The sequence below is a fragment of the Vicugna pacos genome, chromosome 26 (genome assembly GCF_048564905.1).
Source record: "Vicugna pacos chromosome 26, VicPac4, whole genome shotgun sequence".
Taxonomy (NCBI): Eukaryota; Metazoa; Chordata; class Mammalia; order Artiodactyla; family Camelidae; genus Vicugna; species Vicugna pacos.
In genome coordinates this window covers 26,044,120-26,059,374 of record NC_133012.1, presented here as the reverse complement: position 1 = coordinate 26,059,374, position 15,255 = coordinate 26,044,120, and the positions used below count along the sequence as shown (strand labels likewise).

Sequence of the window (15,255 nt, the reverse complement as noted above, 5' to 3'; positions counted from 1 at the left end):
TGACTGCAGAATCTCAAGTATGGTTGAATTAAAAATGAAAACATTATTTTGATGATCTAAAAATGTGCAGGTTCTTATAATAATGATGATGATGAAAGCTTGTTTGTGAGACATTTTACTCTTCCAAAATGTAGTATTTATGCAGTCCGAAGAGTCTGATGGCATTCTGGTGTTCAGTGCACACCTGCTTCAGATCAATGGTGTAGTCAACTGCTGGGTTTTCCTTTCTTTCATTTTGGTTTTGCTGTGTCTTCAAACTGGTTTATTGTCCACTAAGAGCCTAATAAATCTGTAAAACATTTTCTGCTTCTTATGTCACTTATAGGTACTGTGGTCTTTGGAATTTGGCCATTGGATTTCCGAGGAACCGTTCGAACTGTCTAACTGCTTCCCTGCAGCTCCTGTAAGTCAAATGTTATTTTATGATGGTAAATACAGTCTGATATTCTCAGGAAGTTATTATTAGCATAGATACTGGCTTAAGTTTTTTATTAAATCAAGAGCAATTATGACCATAACTAAAAAGACATATTTGCAGCTCAACACATTTTGTCTATGTATTTGTAAGAACAAATGTGAGAATGTGAGTCAAAAAGTTGTGAGGACTGTAGTCTCAAAAAACTTAACCATTAAAGTCCTCAGGATTGAGAAAAATGGAAATGAAAAAAGACTGGATTCTGGAGAAGGTAGTATTATATCTTGCTTACTGCTTCAAAAGTAACGCGGTGACTGTTAACAGAGATAGAACTGATGGGTATAAAAATTGTGGCCTGCTAGCATTGTGACGTGGCCTTTCTATTTTGATGTTCTGTCTCTAAAACTCAACTTAAGTTTACTGACTTTCAGGTATTTCGAATTCTTAATGGGAAATTTCCAGGTTCTAATTTTTTAAAGATTAAGAAGTAGGTAATTTAGTTGGAAGCAGGATTCTGCAGAGGTTGGCTTTCATTTTCAAATGTTAACTGGTTTGTGACTTTTTATTCTTTCAAAAGATTAACACCTGATAGATAAATGGTGATTTTCAGTCTGTGACTGGTCTCTAGATTTTTTAATTGTTTGAGGATGCCACATGACTATCATGTAACTGGAAATTGAACTCTGCCCTCCAGTCACTGTGTTTGTTTAGTTGTTGGGTTGTTTTTGTATTCATTTTTGAGATGACTGTTTTGATTTGCTCTCAACTTTATAAATGTTATCTCAAGGAGAGAAAAAAATTCTTCTCAGCAAGACTCGAAATACTGGGTAAGGAACCGAAGTGTAAAGTAAAAACAAAAATTCTCCCATTCTCTGTCATGAGAGAGTACGTATAACTCTGACTGACATCCTGAGGTTTGCCTTTGAAATACACTTTATCTCCCTACGTGGGCAAGTGTTACAAAGATGTTGTTGCCGGTTTTTCCTGTATTGTCATTTCCCCATCTCAGTATCTGTCCTGTAGTCATTGAGATATCTTGGAAACTTACTGTTTCTTTTGACGTGGTGATATTTCCTTATTATCTGATGCTTTTTAATTTGATACACAGCTATGTGTACGTTCAGCATCCGTTAGGTGGGTAAGGCCTTCCTACCTGGGGTAAGACGAGCTGTCCTAAGACGGGGGTGCTTTGCTCATTGATGTGTGTGTACAGCGTGCCGCGTGGCGGGGAAGCAGAGGGCCTGCCTCCGGGGCCCGTGATTGACTCAAAACAGGTAGCATCAGCCAAGTGTTCCAAAACTAAGGGGCAGGGGTTGGTATGGGAGTAGAATAAATTAGATAAGAAAAATGGAGTAAAGAAACAAAAATGGTGGTAGAACATTATAAGGTGAAGACAGATACGTGGTAAATGCTGGCTGCAAATTTGTCTCTTAGCTTCCTGGCAGTTGACTCGAAAGCGAATATATAAGAAATTGTTTCCAAATTATGAAGCACTGCACAAATGTTCATTAGTATTACTTGTACTATGAAAACTTCAAACAGATTAGAAACTCGAGCAGTTTCAGGTTTTGCAGTCCTGAGCTGAAATCCGTGCTCTCAAAATTTTCTGTGAACGTTTGAATATGCTGTAAATACCAGGTTTGGTGTTTGTACTCCAGGACACCTTTTTTTTTTTTTAAGATTGATGATGATTTAAGTTAATCTTACTAATGCAAATTATTTTTTTCCTTAAATAAATTCAGGGCTGAATCTCACTGGACAAGTATAGCTTTGTTAATAAGTGTTTTAAGTGGAAGAGTTTTCTCAACCACAATCTGTTGTAGACTACTTCCCTAAAATACATCGTGGTAGAAGAGAAAAAACACTCCTGTATTAGAATAGCGGGTAAAAGATAGGAACGCCTCTTTGTCGTGAAATTAAATGTATAATTTTTTTTCCTTAAGAAAATCAAAACTTTCCTTGTCACGAGTCATAATCTGTTATTTCAGAATCAAATGACAATGCTGTAAATATGATCATAAAAGTTAAATGTAGTCATCTCACCTAATAAGTTATATTTAATTACTAAAAATACCTTCATATTTAACAACAAGGCAGAAAAAATAGTACAATCTTCATATATACTAAAAGGACACATTTCTGTTAATAATGTCAGAGATCCTGAAAGTTTTCACCATAGAAACTTGAAATATATATTTGAGCATTAACTTAAAACTAAGCTGACAACACATATGTAAATATGCTGTTTTCAAAATGAAAATTTAAAGCACATAAGAGGAGGACTAAAAATGCATTAACTATGTTTTTCCTTCTCCAAATATTAAACTGCTAATAACCACTTCTGACAAAAATCCCTGAATATATATCTTTATGGCTTAGAGAATTTTTTCCTTCCTTTTAATTACGATAGCGATGCTGAATTTGGGACGTATGGATATTTACACAGTCAGTAAACAGTGCTCAGAAGAATGCAGTTCCAAGATTATCTCTACTACATGGCATAAGTGTTCTGTTTTCCAGTTATTTACTGATGAACTCGCACATGACATTCTTGGTTGTGACAACAGAGTCTGTAAATTGTCAGTCTCATTCTCCAGCTTAAATTTGTCTCCCCGTGGGCTTTCTACCAGGGCACCATAGCAGGCTGTTGCTTGTTCTGGGTTGTGCTTTGGTTCGCAAAGTGGTGCAGGTTTAAGTGACAAAGTTTCCGGGGCTCTAATTTGGAGCACATGGGTCCCCTCGGCCCTGGGAGCGTGCTGTCTGTCTGAGGAGGACGACGAGGCAGGAGGCAGCTGTGTCTTCTAGAGCTGTGGGAGTTAGTCTTTGAAAACAGGACAGCAGCCCGTCCCCAGGTGCGTGCAGGCATTTAGAAGTCTGCTGGTCGGATCATCATGGCCGTGGCCTTGAGCGAGTAGCCCGACCCTTTCCAGTAGTACCACTTAATGCCGTTGAACTTATTTGTGTTCTGCCTCTGCGGGTAGTACATTCCGTTCAGGTTGGAGGGACCACACGCATCAAACCACCAGCCTGTGAAAGTAAAACACAGAAGGAATTAGGACCCAGGTAAGCCCAGCCATCTTACCGTGGAGTTACAAGTACTGGCTAATCCGCCGGCCGCATTCCGAGCATTTTAGGAAGACACAGGTGGTCGTTCACGGGTGTAGAGTGCTGCGCGGCAGCCGAGGGCTGTGGGCCTCCACCTCTGTGCTGGCTGAACCGTGGTCCCCTGAGGGCACGTGTGCTTCCGGGCTTTCTCACTCCTCCTGTGCCGTCTGCTAGGGCCCATCATCCACAGATGTGAACAGGAGGCCCACGGTGTGAGTGGAAGTATGGAAAAGCCAAAACCCCAAGAGCTGCTGGGTAGCTGTCACAGGGCAGGGGTCACCTTCCTGTTCCAGCAACACGGGATCAGACTGATTCAGGCTCCCCTCCTCCAACAAAGACATCGTTTTTGTTTAAAACGTAACCCTGAATTTTAAGTACTCAGTGGAGCTAGATACAAAGGAAATCTTTAAGTCCCAGACACAAAAAGGGAACCTAAAGCTCGAGCGGTGTGCCCACTAAGGGGAAGTGGGGGCCCTGCATGGCACCAGGTGGGGGTGTCCAGGACTAGGCTTGGGGTCTTAACTCCCTTCCCCGGAGGCCCTGGGTTTGTTAGGGGAAGGAATTGCCTTGATCTACGTGCATTAATCTGAATAAATCTTTAAAACTTTGTGTTGGAAGGACACATACAGTATGACGCCATTTATGTAAAAATTTAAAATCAGAGAAGAATAGCTAATAACTACGGGGAAAGAGTCTCTCCATACCTAGGAAAGAAAGAATGTGAATGTTACCTCAGGGACAGGCATTGCTAGGACATGTGTTATTTCTTTTAAAAGCATCTGATGCAATTACTATATTACAACATTTACACACTGGGTTGTGATCACCAGTTATTTCATCCAGGTGCCTTGGTGCTTTCCTGGTGGTAACAGCTCCGTGACTCAAGTAGGTTTGGATCAGTGTTGATTTGATAAGACGTTTGGGTGTGTGATTCACAGTCCTTCAAAATATCCACGGACAGATTTACAGGTCTGTCCATTCTGGAGCCTGTTTTCTGACTCAACTACGGAATTTACGGTCCATGCAGAGCTCCAGCTGATCATTAAGCTGGCCTGTCCGTGGTCCAGACCACGGGCTGGAATCTGACCTCCACAGTGGGGACCACTGCACTCTCTCTCGGGCTGCATTTCTTCTCCGCAGTCTCTTTCCACTTCCACTCTCAGTCCTAAATCTTGATTTGCGTAAATAAAGATGTTTCCTTGGTTATTAATGCACTGATACTCTCCCGAGCCGCTCTTGACGTTCGGGTGGCCTGGAAACTGCCGTCCTCTGAGTGGACAGCCCGCTGGTGTGGGAACGGCCTGCTCCCCCTACTCTGCCCCCTCCCCATGGTTTTAAAAGGATTTCTAAAGCCTTTAAAAAGAATCATTATGGTAGAATGAGGGAGACAAGCAGCTTTTACACAATCAGTATCCTCTGGTTGAAATAATGACTGAAGTAAGCAAGGCTAATGGGAAGACCTGTGTTACCAACGTGTGTTTATACATAGAATAGCTGATCTCAGGAGCCTGGTTCTCTTGGCATTATTTTGGAGACTTGAAAATTACTGGATGTCAAATTATCTCTTAAGTTAATCTTTCCTTTTATCCGTAAATGATTCTTTTCTTTTTCTTGTATGGGTATATACTTTTATTTGTTTCGGGAGTAGAATGGTAGGCTCATATGGTAGTACATTTATAACTTGTAAACGATTCTTAACTGCAGTGCAAACGCGCGGTAAGCTTCAATCTCTGCTTGTTTACGCGGTACGTTATATTCATAAGACAAACTGACCACGGCTCTTCCCTCTGGTTTTCTGGGGTGAGTAATGAATGAATTTTTGGTGACACAACTCATGGTCCCTACAAATTAAGCCCTGCCAGTTTCCTGTTTGTCTCTACATTGCGTCTGCACTGTTGGCAGAATTTTTGTTGCTGATTTAAATCTTTCAGTGTTTTTAAAAACTAACTTGACAGCATTTGCCAGACTTTTTTCTTGTCTCAGGCACAATGAATGGGTTCTGGTTATTTCACTTTTGAACTTTTAGGAATTAGAGCAATAAATTTTCTAACAGTTGGTTCCTGGCACTGAACACTCACCTAGCCGTTGTGACAGTGACATCACATTTGCTTAGGGATATGCTGTCCTTTTTTTTTTTTTTAAGAAGTGTGACATGAAAGGCAAAAGGCAGAAAGAGCCTCAAAATAAAGAACTTAATTTAAACTGGACAATCATTGATTTTTAAATTGATGCATAGAAAAGGGGGTTGGTTAATTTGTTTCTTTGCATTGTAAGTATTTGCTATACATTAATGAAACCCTTTAAAAAAACCTGAAAATTCCTTGTTTGAATAATAAATTATTAATTGGAAACATTTCTACAGGAATAACTCTGTATCACTGTTTTGGTTGCTATTTTGTTTTTTTAACCTTTTTAATAAAGCAAAATGGAATTAAAGCATCGCTCCAAGATCTGATACTCAGCACAGACCCAAGGGAGCTTGCTGAATATCACATGGCCCCTCTCCCTGCCAGGGATGGGTCCTGAAGAGACACAGTTGGCCTGCTGACAATTCTAGCTCAATGTCATGTTTGTGCGTAAAACTCCAGTCTGAAAAAGCGAAAAACGAATCTCCCTGTACTGAGCAAATGAGTCTTACTTATGAAATTTGGACGTTGTCACCAATCACAGGTTGAAGTCCAAACAGCCAGCCTTTCACGCTCTGAGGTCCTCCCTTGCCAACACAAATAGGAAGAGAGAAAAGTCAGCTCACCTCCTGTGAGCATCTGTGAACACTTGCAGATACATTTGTCGTTGTCCGCGTCCTTCGTGCTAAAGTCGTTTCCTGGTTGGCTTATGCTGCTTATTTTGCCGGCTGTCCCCGTGAGTCCTTTAAGGTGAATCCTGTGAGCAAGCAAAGGGGGAAAAAAAAAAGGAAGCAAAACATTATTGGCTTGGGCAGTTGATTTACCAGAGTGGAAAGTTTTTTTTCACAGTGAAGAATTTCATTCTGCAGAGATGCCTTCTGTGCTGGTTACTGCGCTAATGCACACTCCGCTCCGACAGAATGTTTTTGCGCTGGTATAAACAGGAACCAACTTATCATCAAATCCTTAGGCAAAGAGGAATGTTTTCATGAAACCTTCAACGCATATCACTTACACAAGCGTCGGCAGGAACTTTGGGGCCCTATAATTTATTTTCCTGCTGCTTTCAGATAAACAGGAGAGGGGAAAATACATGGCAAGAGGGGTCCTCTTTCCAAGTCCCCAGGCATCATTCATGTAGAAACGAGAACCTGAGGTGACTGGTGGGGTACGGAGGGCAGCAGACAAGGAATGCCCGCTGGATTTGGCGTAGAAATCTAGTGAACTACATGGAAAACAAATCCTCACGGCTGCCCTGCCTCCTTTCTGAACAGGATTGTAACAAACCTGCCAGACTCTGGAAAAGAATGAGTGTCACATGAAGTTAGGCCAGACTCTGAGTAATATAATAGTGGCCATACTCTGAGGAGCCTGCCGAAATCTGGCTTGCACCGGTGACGCACGTGCCGAGGAGGAGGGAGGGGGAAGGGGCAGGTCCCTGAGCCCCGTGCCAGGGAAGCCCCCTGCAGACAGAGCAGGGTGCTGGGGGGCCATGTGCAGTGTGGGAGCCCGGGGCGTGGAGCCTCCCCTCCTGGCGATAGCAGCGTCGGGGGGAGAAGTGTGCTGTAAGCCCCACACACACTGCTCCTCTTGGTAACACCTGCTCGGGTTTGCTAACTACTATCGTGGAAGGAGTGTAACTTCCTAGAATTCGTGTTGGAACAGAGGGTGGGGACTGAGGGAGGGCTCACCAGGGGACTAGCTCTAACCAGGCTGTGCCCAGCGAGTGCTCTGAACGCCCAGACCGACCCCAGCAGGCAGGTGTTACCCGTTTTTACTTTTAAAATCACTGAGGGTCAGAGGTAGAAACTCGCCCCAAGTCACAACTTGTACGTGGTGGAGCTGGGGTTTGCACCGGAGGTGGCTGACCCCCATGTTCTGGTCCCACCCTGGTGCACACCGTAACAGGGAAGCTGGGCTACTGAGGAGGTAGCTGTGGAAGGTGAGAGGGCAGCACATCAAATGAGTTCCATAAAGCGTTGGTCCTGAGTAACTTTTGTGTTAATGACTCGTTTCAGATTGTGATGTTGTATCTCTGGAAACCACATCATAAAGCATTGACGGAGTTTCTGAATTGCAAGGTTATGCTCATTTTCAGAAGTGACCCTTGGTCCCGGCACAGCCTCAGTATACCTGCTGCGAAGCGTTTGTGAAAGTTCTGTTCTTCATTTGGATTTTGAAACACTTGAATTTCCATCCAGGCCCTTCTCATTAACCATAGATTGAACTGAGATAAACCACTCCCCTTTTAACTCTCCTGTCTCCTCGGGACAATCTCAGTTCTAGTGGAACTCATTAAATTTCCCCAAAGCAAAATAAGGGAGAATACTATTTTTTTTATGAGTCTCTACTAGAAAGGTTGTATCTTTTAAGATACTTCTGTCTGTATGGCCCATTGGTTTAAAGTTGCCTTCTTTTAAAGTTTAATTATGAAGAACGGTCACGTTCTTGAAATAGCTTTATATTGGCATCTGTTGCTTCTGTATCACAGCAGAGTAAAGGGAGAGGTAGTGGCCGCATTTAATAATTAAACCTCAGTGTTTGTATAGAACTGCCAGAATGTTTGTGAAAAGTGACCAATTCTTAATGTTTCATATACAAATAGTTTTCAGTTTTAGTAAAAAGAATCATATTCTACTGATGTATTTATCCATTCTTATAACATGTATCTTTCAGTTTTCCAGCATTTGGGGAAAATTTTTTTTAGAAAAAAGCAACTTAGTCACTACATACAATTGGCATTATGAAACCTCTGTAGCTGTTTTAAGTTTTAGTCACATTGCAGTTTTCTTATCACATTGACATGTTTTATTAGGATAATAATTTTTTTAGTGTAATATCTGTCCTATACTGCCAAGTAAATTAAACTGAGCTTTAAACAAATGTGTTCTTTTAAAAATAGCATATCTAAAAGTTGACTGCATTTCTAAGGGAAATATCTGTTGAGAACCGTCACATTTTAAAATATTTTTATAATGTCAGCATACGAGGGTAATGACCCATTTTGTAAAATCTTCTTATATAAACAGTCTAATCCCTAATTTTTGTGTTTCTTTTCTCTTTTTTCTTTTTTTTTTTTCCTTTTTTAAAAATTCCTCTCTTGTAGATTCCTAACTGTTGCCAGTTGAAAAAATATTTAGCTTGGAGGTAAAACAGTGACCAACCACTCATGTCTGAAAATTCAGTGAAGTTTTGATCTCTTTGGAGTCAATCTGGGGCTGCAGTGAGGCCCAAACACCTGTCTGTTCATTCATCTCAGTCAGTATCTCCCGGAGAGCCCTGCTCTTTCCGAGCTGATGGGCTGTGTTTCCCTGCCTTCTTAGAAGTTGTGTCAGTGTTTGCCACACATTATCTGTTTTCAAAATGTGCTTCTGAATTTTGGCCCACTGTTCATAAAGCAGGACCCTGGACACCAGACAGTTCTCAGGTAGCGGTTCAGCAAGCTGGCTTTCAGCCCATTTCCCGTTCTGTCCATCACGAGCCACTCCTAGGAAACCAGCTCAAGGACTTTGAAATCATGGTTTTTTCCCCAAACGACTCAGCTCTTGGATTTGCTCCTGAGCAGAGGGTCTGAGCTGGGCATTAGTGAGATTTAGATGAGACTGTAGGCCATTGACGCCTATCTCCTGTGATGTTCCTATTGAACTTCACCGTTAATGTCTGACCTTGGAGAGGGTGTTTCAGAACGCGTGCTGCATGACCACCAGGATCACTGATCGCTCTCTAGACTCCTCCGGGGCCATGCCGGCGACTGAACCGTTGTGTTGTGCCTTCTCAGACCAATTCCTGCGTTGCCATCTGGCACTGCAGCTCCCTTCTCTGCCCCGCCGTTAACATGCTTTTCTGAGCATCTCTCCGTGTAACAGTGCAGATGTATGAGCCTTTACTGTGCTTGCACAGTGGATTGTCAGGACCCCTCTGCTGCCCTCTGTCTCTGTTCTCACAGCGTTTTAGAGCCAGAGGTACATTCCCAGGCAGAGTTGCCCATGCTTTTCTTGGAACATTCAAGATTAGCCCCACCAGATGGGTGGGAGGAGGCAGCTACTGATGGAGTGCTGCGAATGGGCGAGTCTTTCTACAGCAGCGAGCAGGACCAGACTGCCCAGCCAGCCCACCTAATCCCGCCACTTCTGAACTTGGCACCTCGTTGTGACTTTGGGGTGGAACGTAACAACTGAGCGTGTTTCAACTGCCAAAAGACAGATTTAACTTTTCAAACCCTTCTGGAAGCAAAGAGTATAGTCATACATATGCATCTGTTGTGGTGTTGGTGAGATATTTTATCACAGAGACAGAACATTCGCCTGTTCTACAAGTAGTTGTTGAATACCCCTCATCCACCTGGCACCCTCATCCTCTGCGCTTTGAGGATGCACAGCAAACACAGCAGAGTGCTGTCCTCAGGTGAGGGGGACAGACAGATTAGGAGTTTGGGATTAACACGTACAGACTACTGTATGTAAAGCAGGTAAACAACAAGGTCCTACTGTATAGCATTCAGTATCTTGTAATAACCTATCATGGAAAAGAATCTGAAAGAGACTATATATGTATGTACAACTGAGTCACTGTGCTGCATACCTGAAACTAACACAACACTATAAATCGACTATACCTCCATAAAAGTAAATTAACAAATATATTACCAATGCATAAAAGGAGCCTCCTGGTAAATGAAAATTAGGATAATTTAGGCTTAATATTTACCTCTTCAGCTTTCTTATTCTGCTCTTATTCTAAAAACAAAACTTCATGAATGCAGTAAAAACCAAACAAACAAAAACGCCAAAATACTGTCCTCAGGAAGCTTCCTTTATATTGTTAACATCAAACTGAGAATGTTAAAAGTAAAGAAACTTCCCTAAAGGCAGCAAAGAACCCCGAGGAGCAGAATGTTCTCCCCTTTAAGGCAGCTGTGAGCGGTCTAGATTCCGGTTACCACAGTGGGGTTTCACTTGCCGGAATAATCACCCAGCAAACCCTTTAGCGTTTCTCGGTGCCGCGTAAGTGACCTACCTGTAGTTGAGGTCTTCACCTGAGAGAGAGAAGTGCTCGTACAGCGAGTAGGCCTCGTTCCCTTCCCAGTCTTTCAGGTGTATTTTGAGCACGTAGCGCTTCTGATTAGTCACTTGTGAAACAAACTCGTTTCCCAGCCAGTGCTCGCCTGAAGGGTTCCCAAACCCCTGTAATCCAAGTGGTAGAATTCACTGACTTCATTTATTTTTTTCCCTTCACATACTTGAAATCAGCAGTCCATCAGTTTAGCACAGGGTAACCTTCAAATATTCAGCTGAAACTCCTTCCTGTACTCTGAAAATTTGGAGTCTTCCATGTAAGAAATATATTTTTTTAAGAGGCCAGCTTTAAGAAACAAAGCTCTTACTGGATGAAAATTAGTATTGGAATAGTTAGAACGGCTTGGGGAACCACCTACAGAAGCATAAGCATAAACAGCTTAGTCTGTGGCTGTGTGAGTCCCCATGAGACAGTTTACCAAAAAAAAATGCTAATCCTGCCGTTAAAAGTAACCCTGTCATTCGAGTGCATTTTTTTTCATGTTTTTTTGTACTTGATCTCTGAAATTAATTTGGGAGGAAGGGGTGAGTAGGTTTACTTATTTTATTTCATTTATTTATTTTTAGTGGAGGCACTGGGGATTGAACCCAGGACTTCGTGCATGCTAAGCACCCACTCTACCACCGAGCTATACTTCCCCACAGCACACCTTTTGTTTGATATATAGTTCATCGTATATTGACAGCACCATTCTTTAACAGGGAGACTGAAACACCAGTTAAAAAGAATCTTTCAGTTAAAAAAAAAAAAAGGTCAGAAGTCATTGGTTAGTTTTGGATTTGTGGCAAAGATTCTGCACATTCTCAAAGTTAGTTTTCACAAAGCAAATTATTTTCAGATGGTTTACAGAATATCCGTACGTACCACTTTGTATTCTCTCCAAGTCCTCTGAAAATCGACACTGCCATCTTCACGTCGCTGAATAACCGTCCACCCACCTCCGCCAGTCTCCATGTCACAGTAAGCCTGCGACGGGAATGCGTAATTACTGCCTGGGAACCGTCCCTCACTTGGGTCTTAAATAACAGAAGTGGGATGAACGGAGATACCTATAATAAGACCAGGCTGATGGGGTTCTCTGGGGTAAATCTCTGTGGTCTTCCAAGAAACAGGGGATTTTAAAGAAATTGAAAACCATGAATTTAAAATGATGATGAAAAATAAACAGTAACCTGACACGACATGTTGATGAGCATGTGACCTGGTCATCATGTGTTCCAGGCTAAAGCCCCACCCCAGTGGCTGACCCAGAGATCGCTGTTCCTGAGAGAGTCATGGTAGATGGGACATGTTGGCCGACTGGCCCCAATCTCTCGTCTCCAGCCTGCAGAAATCCATGCACTCGTGTTCACAGCCCTGGAGACCTTTACGATGGTCATCAGTCCCGATCAGCTCTCCAGGGAGTTGTGTAAAGGGAGACTCTTGAAGGGTCTCCAAGACTCCTGCTATGCTGTGGGACTCTTAGCGTCCCCTGTGGGATCCAAGTCGGGTTTCCTGGTTTGTCCCTCAGAACCAGGGGCAGGGGCCCCAGGTACCTACTGTGGTGTGTGTGACCCGAGTGGGTCCCCACAGCTCTGCCCACACGTCCTGACTTCATGCATCTTTGCACTTTGCTTACTGCCCACTGTATTTCTCTTCCCAGCTCTTTTGATTTCTGCTTTAAACTGGCTTGGTGGGTTTAAACTCTTCAGGACAAAAAATTCTTTCTTGGGCTAAGAGCATGCGTGCCCAATTTCAGCGCAGCTGGAGTTTTATTATTATGAAATTAAAAACCCCTGAAAGCAAGATTATACAACTAGTTTTAAATAATGAGATTATAGTGGAACGAAGACGTTTTCCAGAAAGTTAAGATAAATTTTACCTACAGCCTACAAGGTATAAATGCGAAAGTTAAGGTTCAAAACCAACCAGAAGTATTCTTCCTTTGTCATTTTCCATGGTCTTTTAGGGAGAATAATGGAGATCATTTGGGCAGAGTAAGTTTAGATGTGAACCAGTCTGCATTTGTGAGCTAAGTCCTAGAAGCGGGGGCAAAAAGAGAACCCATGGGGCCGAGCCCTGCCCTTTCACATTCGGCGCTTGCCTGCGGTTTCGTCCCCGGGGGACAGAGAGCTGGGGTTAGAGCCCAGCGCCTGTGCCCCTGTAGACCTCTCGCTAGTCCAGGCTCTCGGGAAGGCCATTTGGCCTGTATCGATTTCCCGAAGATCCTCGTGTGTGGACACATATGTTCCACTAAAGAAAGTTACATTGATTAAGAATAGAATGATTCCCTTGTTTCACATCAGTCAGACACGGGGACCCCACAGATCTGCTGAGTGGATCTCCTGTGCTGATGGCATGCATTATCATTGCTCCATCGCCGAGCAGCCCTCTGGGCCGAGCACTGCTCTGTGCTCTGCATGCTACCTGTGATCTCACAGCAGCTCTGCCGTGATACTGTAATCCTACGTTGTTAGAAGGAGAAAAGGTGGGGTAAAGGTAGGTTAATTTGATCAGAGTCATTCAGCAATTAAGTGGCATTTAGGACTTGAATAAGGTTTCTCTAATTCCTAATTCTGTGATGTGTCTGCTGCTACAGAGAAACTTGACTCTTGTTAACAGGCCGAAAGTCCCTGCACGCAGCTCCAAGTTGAAATCAGTTCATAAGTAATACTGCCTCTTACTTGTGTCTGGTCCACAAGACGGTCAGTACTGCTCCCTTCAGGCAGTGTGTGTGTATGTGTGTGTGTGTGTCTGTCTGTCTTAAAAGCTCCATTTGGTAAACTGAATAAGCCCACTGGCCTGAGGAGTTGGGCACACCCGTTAACGCCCGTCCCCTGAACGGCATGCTGGGCGGTTCCCCGCGAGCCTGCCTTCATTCCAGGAACACTTGCTTCTTCCCTGTCAGAATCGCCCCGATGCAGTCACTGATACTTAAATCAGAGAAGGAGTTCATCCTGGTAGGGGCATCAGTCAAGACTAGGGGCTGGTGCGGGGATGGTCTGAGCCCCACCTTTCTCTAGCCCATTAGGGACAAGGATAGGATCATGAGAACACTGTCTTAGTATTATTCTGTCCAGATGAGGAAGAAAGAGCCGAGCAGTTATAGGACTGAAATATTACGGTTAGCTGGGTCGTGACGCTTCCAGAGGAAGACAGTGTTCAAGTAGTTATCCACGTAGCCCAAAGGGACTGATGAAAAATGATGCAGTCGATCGTAGCAAGGTCCAAAAGGCAGATAATGCCCAAGACCTCACCGCGCCAATCACAGCAAACCCGAGGGCGGCAAATGCCCTGGACGCGCGTGCTCTGGCGGTGCCGGGACCTGAGATCTGGCTCCACAGCTCAGTGCCTTTCAGCAAATAACGCTTGATTTACATGTCAGGCCTAAAAGCTCTGAGGCCACAGTGAGAGGCTAAACTGCACACAGATAAACGTTAGGAGTCAGGTATTCTGTGAAATTCAGGGAAGGAGACTGTTTTGTCTCTAACTAGCAAAAACGTAACCTCAAATGCTTCCAGTAAGTGCCATCTTGAAGTGTCTATCATGTGCAGAAACCTAACGAGTTCTTCGAAAATAAAGTTGACATCTTTAGGCCTCTTTTGGAAAAGATCTGCCCAAAGATCTGCTGAGCATTCTTTTCTTGAATCAGATGAAACAGGGCAGGCGAGGGTGACTTCATCTCTCACCCACGCGGGGGAGCTCGCCTGGCAGTCTCTGGGGGCAGCCGACATATGACAACTGCCATGCACCGAGGGGACGGTAAGTCCTGAATCCTTCTCACCTGGAAACCTCTCTCCACAACTGGCACATCATGTCACGTGACAGGTGAGGAAGCCAAGGCCCCACACACTTGAGCTGACTTGCTGAGAAGCGCACATTGGCAGAGTCAGGATTTAAACCCAAGCCTGTCTGACTCTCTCCCCTTAGATCAGTCAGACTGTGAATTACGGAGTCTGAAGTCTGGAAGGGACTCCAGAGGTAACTTCATCTGGACCGGATATTTTGGAGATGAAAAAATCGAGTTTTCAAAGATTGTCGTTCCCCGCTGTGTAAATGAGTTACTTTTCCTGCGTATGTGTAACGCCGCCAGCCAAGGCATTCTAAGGTGCTGGGGACATTAACTGAGTTTCAAGGTTGATTTAGAGCAGCATAAATGAATTAGAAAGACTTCTTTGGAAAGTATTATTTTGAATAGCACCGTGTTTGTCTGTTAAATTCATAATCAAGTATGTGTTGTTTCAAATTTCATGTCTTTAAATCCTTAATGTTTGTATCTTAAAAGTGTTGTCTTTATTACCACATTAAATACTGAGGGTAGTCCTGAGTTCAAAGAGATAACGCTTTCAGGACCCTCTGAAATGTCCATTTTAATAGACCATTGTGTGCCTTTTCTGTTAAGTGTTTCTGTTTGTTCAGTGGGTGGCTGTTTTTACAGTTAGATGTGAACGTATTTATGGACACTGAACATACCAGTCATCCAATATTAAACACTTCACGCTCATTCTCATATAACGTTCTTTTACCTTATCAAACCTCTAAAAGAAGCCACAC

General features: G+C 43.3%; 2 protein-coding genes across 11 annotated transcripts in view; one reads left to right on the top strand and one right to left on the bottom strand.

The window, feature by feature from the left end:
• Positions 1–15,255, top strand: part of MCPH1 (microcephalin 1) — a 185,880-nt gene that overhangs the window by 73,552 nt on the left and 97,073 nt on the right. For 8 of the 9 annotated variants that reach the window (XM_072950540.1, XM_072950537.1, XM_072950535.1 and 5 more), the window contains one exon: positions 326–403. In XM_072950540.1, the coding sequence (XP_072806641.1) occupies positions 326–403 (78 nt within the window). Of the gene's footprint in view, positions 1–325; positions 404–7,664; positions 7,874–15,255 lie in introns of those variants that run through there. The other variant, XM_072950536.1, reaches the window with a different exon arrangement.
• Positions 2,320–15,255, bottom strand: part of ANGPT2 (angiopoietin 2) — a 50,894-nt gene continuing 37,958 nt past the window's right edge. For both annotated transcript variants that reach the window (XM_006197958.4, XM_006197960.4), the window contains exons 6-9: positions 11,587–11,688; positions 10,663–10,829; positions 6,273–6,403; positions 2,320–3,442 (exon numbers count right to left, since the gene is read on the bottom strand). In XM_006197958.4, coding sequence (XP_006198020.1) covers positions 3,282–3,442; positions 6,273–6,403; positions 10,663–10,829; positions 11,587–11,688 — 561 coding nt within the window. In that variant the 3' untranslated portion in view covers positions 2,320–3,281. The remainder of the gene's footprint in view (positions 3,443–6,272; positions 6,404–10,662; positions 10,830–11,586; positions 11,689–15,255) is intronic.